Source organism: Podarcis raffonei, chromosome 17, assembly GCF_027172205.1.
Source record: "Podarcis raffonei isolate rPodRaf1 chromosome 17, rPodRaf1.pri, whole genome shotgun sequence".
In the NCBI taxonomy this organism is placed as follows: Eukaryota; Metazoa; Chordata; class Lepidosauria; order Squamata; family Lacertidae; genus Podarcis; species Podarcis raffonei.
The window spans coordinates 7,901,639-7,909,031 of record NC_070618.1 but is presented as its reverse complement, the minus strand read 5'-3'; the positions used below and the strand labels follow the sequence as shown (position 1 = coordinate 7,909,031).

General features: G+C 44.3%; 1 protein-coding gene across 1 annotated transcript; it reads right to left on the bottom strand.

Annotated features, from left to right (window-relative positions):
- Window positions 1–420: 420 nt before the first annotated feature.
- LOC128405414 (STING ER exit protein-like) lies at window positions 421–1,794 on the bottom strand. Its single transcript, XM_053372001.1, has one exon. It carries the CDS (start codon window positions 1,609–1,611, stop codon window positions 928–930), a length of 684 nt encoding a protein of 227 aa, XP_053227976.1. The 5' UTR covers window positions 1,612–1,794; the 3' UTR covers window positions 421–927.
- Between the last annotated feature and the right edge of the window lie 5,599 nt (window positions 1,795–7,393).

The window sequence follows — 7,393 nt, the reverse complement described above, 5'->3', positions numbered from 1 at the left end:
TGAACTGCTGTACAATATTCTCTACCATTGAGGAAAATCCAGTTGTCTTGATGGATCCTTTTTCCGAATACTCTATGAATTAGATGCAACTTACTTTTATATTCCACTCCTTCAATCACTTTTTATTTTATTTGGATGAAGAGGGGCTGCCCTGTCCCCGGGCCCATGAGCAAATATCATTTGAAGAAAAGGTTAGATCCCCTCACCATTAATTTTTTAAAACCTGTATGTAAGATGCTGAGTCACATTTAACGCCACCTGTAGTTAGGCTTTTAGTATCTCGATGGAATACTGCTTTGGAGCCCCAGAATAACCCTCTCCCATCTTCCAAAGCAAACGTGGGGCGCACGTGTAACAAAGAAATTTAACTTCTTGCCAAAGGCGATGGGGATGGGCTGGAAATGACACACCACATGAAAATAACTTATTAAAGATCTATTTTTCTGTACATTTTGCTTCTAACTCCATCAATACAAACTTGACATATTGCCAGTAACACGGTAATTTCTATATACACCTGAAGATACAAAAACAAAAACGTAACTCAGCACAACAGAGGCAGACTAACGCCTCTCTGCTCGCCCTTGGGAGAAGGTTGCTTTGCTTTTGCTAGGAAATTAAGGCTGCGGTGCTTCCTAGAAATGCAAAATAATAATAATAATAATAATAATAATAATAATAATAATAATAATACTGGAAAATGTTTCAGAAGGCACATGGTGCACACAACCCTCCCCAGAGTGAAAGGCAACATCCCTAAGAGGATTTGAATAATAAAGACACAGGCGTGGGGTCCATGATTTTTGTTGGGGGGGGGCAGAACCTCAGATTTGTATTGATTTACAGCCCCCCTTGGCTACGCCCCTGGTGGTGTGCCCCCACCCTTTCCCCCCCAAGCATCGACGCATCCCTCTTTCTGGACGTTTCTTATTTGAACTGCTTGTCGATCAGAGTGCCTTTCCCTTTGGCCTTCTTGCTTCCCAGCTCGGCCTCTTCCTGCAGCCGCCTCTTGCAAGCGCCCTCCCTGCGCAGCTGCTTCTGGATCAGGCGCGCGTTCTGCGCGTACGACTCGGCCACTTCCTTGGCTTGGATCTCCTCCTCCTCCTCGTCGACGGTGGAGACGGTGACCGAGCCGCACTTGCCCATGTCCTTCGTCCGACGGGTCACCATCACTTTCTCGGGAGGAGGAGGCTGCTGCTGCTGCTGCAGCTGCAGCTGCTTCTGGGCCCAGCCCTGCCCGAACTGGACCAGGGCGCCGTCGACCACGAAGGTGGCGGGCGCGCCGTCGGGCTGGTGCCGGTAGAAGAGGAGCAGCCCGCACCGCGCGCACTTCTTCCGGCACTGCCGCTCGACGCCGCCTCCGTCCCGGCGGAGATAGGCGCCCTCGGGCTCGTCCTGGGTGTTGCAGAGCTTGTAGACGTGCTTGGCGGCGTCGATCACGCGCGCGCGGTCCCGGGGCCTCAGGGGCAGCTTCTCCAGCGCGCAGTCCAGCACCAGCACCATCTGCCCGCACAGGCAGTAGTAGACGTGCAGGGGCTTCTCGCCCTCGCCGTACTCCTCGCGGTCGCGCGTATCCGAGCAAGCCAAGGAGCGGGACACCACTTTGGGCATGGCGGAAGGAGGACCAAGCCGGCCAGGAAGGAAGGAAGGAAGGAAGGAAGGAAGGAAGGAAGAAGCCCCTCCTTCCCGGATATATACGGAGAAATGCAAAATGCCGCCGCGCTTTGCACTTCCGACGGAGATGCGCGGATGCGCCGCTTGCAGCAAGGCGCGCGCTGGCGCAGAGCGAGGAGACGCTTCGCGCAGCGGTTTAGCAAGCAAACAGCTGGATGGAGCGCCTCCCTCTCCTTTAAAAGGCGTGGGGCCATAGCCATCAACGTTTCCCTTTTTTTAAGGGAAATTCCCTTATTCCGAATAGGATTCCTCGCAAGAAAAGGGAAAAGTTGACAGCTATGGGTGGGGCAAGATTGAAAAGGATGTTCAAAATAACTAGTAAAACGAATCAACAACCCAGAAGCTTTTCTTTTTGGGAATTATAGGGACAGAACTACAGTGGTACCTCTAGATGCGAATGGGATCCGTTCCGGAGCCCCGTTCGCATCCAGAAGCAAACGTATTTAGCGACGGCACGTCTGCGCGCGTGCGCGTCGCCTTTCGTCGCTACTGTGCATGCACGTGACGTCATTTTGAGCGTCTGCGCATGCGCAAGCGGCGAAACCCGGAAGTAATGCGCTCCATTACTTCCGGGTTGCCGCGGAGCGCAACTCGAACGTGCTTAACTCGAAGCGTATTCAACCCGAGGTATGACTGTACCTAAATTGTATAGGAAATTATTTATGTCTGCTACTACAGCAGCAAGAATGCTACTTGCCCAAAAGGAGAAAGAAGCAGAAGTCCCAGCGAAGGAAGAATGGATACAAAAACTTATGGAATATGCAGGAATGGCGAAACTTACCCGGAGGAATAAGAAATCAAGATAACCAGAACTTTTTATAAAAGGATGAAAATGGTTTATGGAATGTTTACAGATAAATTGCAAACAGATAAAAACATGGGCAGGGTTACTGTAATAGCTTGCAGTTTCGTAAGAGTATATATTTAAAGTAGGTGATTAAATGAGCAAAAATTAAATGAACTTGGATATGCAGAAGATATTGGACGCGGGTGGCGCTGTGGGTAAAACCTCAGTGCCTAGGACTTGCCGATCGTATGGTCGGTGGTTCGAATCCCCGCGGTGGGGTGAGCTCCCGTTGTTCGGTCCCTGCTCCTGCCCACCTAGCAGTTCGAAAGCACCCCCAAGTGCAAGTAGATAAATAGGTACCGCTTTATAGCGGGAAGGTAAACGGCGTTTCCGTGTGCTGCGCTGGTGCTGGCTCGCCAGAGCAGCTTCGTCACGCTGGCCACGTGACCCGGAAGTGCCTTCGGACAGCGCTGGCTCCCGGCCTCTTAAGCGAGATGAGCATGCAACCCCAGAGTCGGTCACGACTGGCCCGTACGGGCAGGGGTACCTTTACCTTTATGCAGAAGATATTAAAAAATAAATTTAAGGAACCACAGAAAGAGGGGAGGAAGTCAAACTTTGAAATGTTGAATTGATTGTAAAACTGATGAAATGTATATACTTGAAAAGTGTAAATAAAAGCTTTAATTAATAAATAAATAAAAGGGGTGGGGCAAGAGGGGAAGGGTGCTGTGAGCTGTGTGTTTAGGTGGGTGGGGGGAGAGGTGGGAGCGTATTAAAAGGTGGAGGGGGTTGGTCAGATGTAAGCTAAGGGCAAAGGGGTAGGAGGGTTCCAAGTGAGCAGGTCCGAAACCCTTATTATCAATTTTAGGAAAACATAAACACCGGGTGTACACCATGTGTGTGCTTTAATACATAGCCGTCCTTTTCAGATCTGAAAACACTGATAGTGCATCACCAGTTTAATATTTGAACTTGCTGTAACATATAGTGTGACTCTTAATATGAAAACCAAGCCTTATGACGGATAGGGTATGTTTAGCCTGGTGGAGAGGAGAGGAGAGATGATAGCCATCTTCAAATATCTCAAGGGCTGTCTGTCACATGGAAGATGGCGCAAGTTGTTTTTTCCTGCCCTGGAGCGTAGGACCTGAACCAACGGATTTAAGTTTTACAAGAATGAAGACTAAACATCAGGAAGAACTTTCTTGACAGTAAGAGCTGTTCGACAGTGGAATGAACAATTCTATGTTTCTACCAAATGAACATGCATAGATCTCTTGTAATGAACCCAATGGGACTTGAGTGTCTCAATCTGATTGGACCTTCATTTTGTTTTTGCTTTCAGTGCAGTGCACAGGTTACAGTGCTGACTGAGAATTGTCAAGCTGTTCTGCGGCTACTCAGTTGGAATATAAATGGCGGAAATTCCCCGGAGAAAAGAAGGAGGTTATTTCACATATTGAAGAAAGAACAATTGGACATTATTTGCCTACAAGAAACCCATGTGACCAGGCTCCACAGGAAGGTTTTGGTAAATAAAAGATTAGGCCAAGAATTTATTTCGTCTGACAAAGTAAAGAAAAGAGGAGTGGTGATCTACGCTAAGGAGAGCCTGATACCCAAATTTCTATTTAAGGATGAACAAGGAAGAATTTTGGCAATTGAAATTCAAACCCAAGGAGAAAAAATATTGATATTAGGAATTTATGCCCCAAATGACGGGAAATCAGAATTTTTCAAGAAGCTGCATGAGACGTTGCTGGACTATCTGGATTATGCTAACATCATAATGATGGGAGATATGAATAGAGTGGTGTCTACACATATGGATAAGTCTTACAACCAAAACTTAACATCAGACGGCAGACTGCCCAAAACTTTTTTCGAACTGACTGACAATCTGGATTTGATCGACATATGGAGGACAAAGAACCCCCTAGGTAAAGAAGGAACTTTTTTCTCTGAGGCCCACCTGTCTTGGTCAAGGATCGACCAAATCTGGACCTCCAGGGGGCTGGCACCCAAGACTAAAAAGGTGGAAATCTGCCCAAAAACATGCTCCGACCACAACGCCTTGAAAATAGAACTTAGATTAACTCAACCCGGTTCCTTCAGATGGAGAATGAATGACACACTACTAAGAGATCAAGAGATTGTGAAAAAGGCCCAAAAAACATTAAAGGACTATTTTGAGATAAATCTGAATACTACAGTTGAAAAAAGAACGATCTGGGACGCAAGCAAAGCTCTTATGAGAGGGTTTCTGATACAACAGAATTCAATCAAGAAAAAACTCTGGAACGGAAAGAAGGACAAAATATTGGAGAAAATACACCAAGGAGAAAAAAAACTGAGAACCAAACCAAAGTCCAAGGAGGTGCTGAGAGAAATTAAATTCCACCAAGCAGAATACTCAAAATTGATTAATCAGGAGATTGAATGGAAAATAAAACAGATGAAGCAAAGATCTTTTGAATCAGCAAATAAATGTGGAAAGCTGCTAGCTTGGCAGCTGAAAAAAAGACAAAAGCTAAACACGATAACAAATCTAGAGATTGATGGAAGGATCGTACAGAAACCAGAAGAAATTAGGAGGTGCTTCCACAGATACTTCAAAGAACTGTATGCACAGGGGCCCCAGAAAGAATCAGAGATAGATCAATTTTTAAAGATAAATGGACTATCAAAAATAACTCAAGATAAAAGATCAATCTTGAACTCTACAATAACCTCACAGGAAATTGAAGGTGCCATTCAGAATATGCAACTAGGCAAATCTCCAGGCCCGGATGGACTTACCTCCAAATATTACAAGGTTCTGAAGGACTATTTGATACAACCTTTGTTGGAGGTATGTAACCAGATTATGGATGGGAAGAGGGCACCAGAAACGTGGAAAGAAGCCTTCATCACATTGATACCTAAGTCAGAATCTGAAAAGACTCAGCTTAAAAACTACCGTCCCATCTCACTCCTAAATGTGGATTACAAAATATTTGCAGACATTTTGGCAAATAGACTTAAAAAAGTCTTAAATGAAGTAATTCATAAAGACCAAGCTGGCTTTCTCCCTGGTAGACATTTATATGAGAACACTAGAAACATCATTGACATTTTAGAACTTTTGCAGACTAACAGGAACACAAGGGCGGTGTTAATCTTTATTGATGCGGAGAAAGCATTTGACAACATATCTTGGATGTTTATGAAGAAGAACTTGGAAGGGATGGGAGTGGGACGGGGGTTTGAGAATGGATTACATGCAATCTATTCAGAACAAAAAGCTAAATTAATAGTGAACAATGTGGTGACGGAGGAATTTAAAATTGAAAAAGGGACACGACAAGGGTGCCCTCTATCCCCTCTGTTATTTATTTCAGTCCTGGAGGTGCTATTGAATATGATCAGAGAGGACCGGTTGGTACAAGGGATAGAGGTCGGAGTGAAACAATATAAACTGAAAGCTTTTGCAGATGACCTAGTTTTGACACTGCAGGAGCCAGAATCCAGTACAAAAAGAGTTCTCGAACTTATATCTGAATTTGGTCGGGTGGCGGGATTTAGGTTGAATAAACAAAAAACTAAGGTTCTGACCAAAAATTTAACAATTACAGAAACAGAGGGGTTTCAGAGAGAAACAGAACTGAATGTGGTTAAAAAAGTGAAATACCTTGGGATCTATTTGTCCTCCAAGAATTTGAATTTATTTAAGGATAATTATGAGAAATGTTGGTTGGAAGTTAAAAAGGATTTAGAAATTTGGTCAAGATTGAAACTTTCCTTGTTGGGAAGAATTGCAGCTATAAAAATGAATGTGTTGCCGAAAATGTTATTTTTGTTTCAAACCTTACAGATCGTGGACAGAGTGGATTGCTTTGGAAAATGGCAGAAGGATATATCTAGATTTATCTGGCAGGGCAAAAAGCCCCGAATAAAGTTTAAAATATTAACAGATTCGAAAGAAAGAGGGGGGTTTGCCCTGCCGGACTTGAGGTTGTATTATGAAGCTGCAGCCTTCTGCTGGCTGAAAGATTGGTTTTTGTTGGAAAACACCGATGTCCTAGATCTGGAAGGTTTTAATAATGCTTTTGGATGGCACGCATACCTATGGTACGACAAGGTTAAAGCACATAAATTGTTTAAAAGCCACATTGTCAGAAAAGCAATTTTCGCAGTCTGGATGAAATATAAAGACTTACTAGAGAGTAAAACTCCGAGGTGGCTATCACCAGTGGAGGCCAAGGCCCGAAAAAGACCCAATATGGAGGCCTATTGGCCGAAATATTGGGAATTGACTGAAAAAATTGGAGACAATTGGAAGTTGCAGAGCCAGGACAAACTAAAAAATAAGGTGCGAGATTGGCTACATTATGCTCAAATTCAAGAGGTTTTCAAAATGGACAAAAAAGTTGGTTTCCAGGTGGAAAAGTCGAAACTAGAGACAGAATTGTTAGAACCAAAGACAAAGCTGTTATCTAGAATGTATAACTTGCTGCTTATGTGGAATTTACAGGATGAGACAGTTAAATCTGCTATGATTAAATGGGCACAGGATGTTGGACACAACATTATGTTTGAAGACTGGGAAAGGTTATGGAACACCGGAATGAAATTCACGGCCAGTACGGCCTTGAAGGAAAACATTATGAAAATGATATACCGGTGGTACATGACCCCAGTCAAGTTAGCTAAGATACATCACCTGTCTGACAATAAATGTTGGAAGTGTAAGGAAGCAGAGGGGACTTTCTTTCACCTCTGGTGGACATGCCCAAAGGTTAAGGCTTTCTGGGAAATGATTTACAATGAGTTGAAAAAGGTATTTAGGTATACCTTTCCCAAGAAACCAGAGGCCTTCCTGTTGGGCATGGTAGACCAGAAAGTGTTAAAGAAGGACAGAACTTTGTTTATGTATGCTAGTACAGCAGC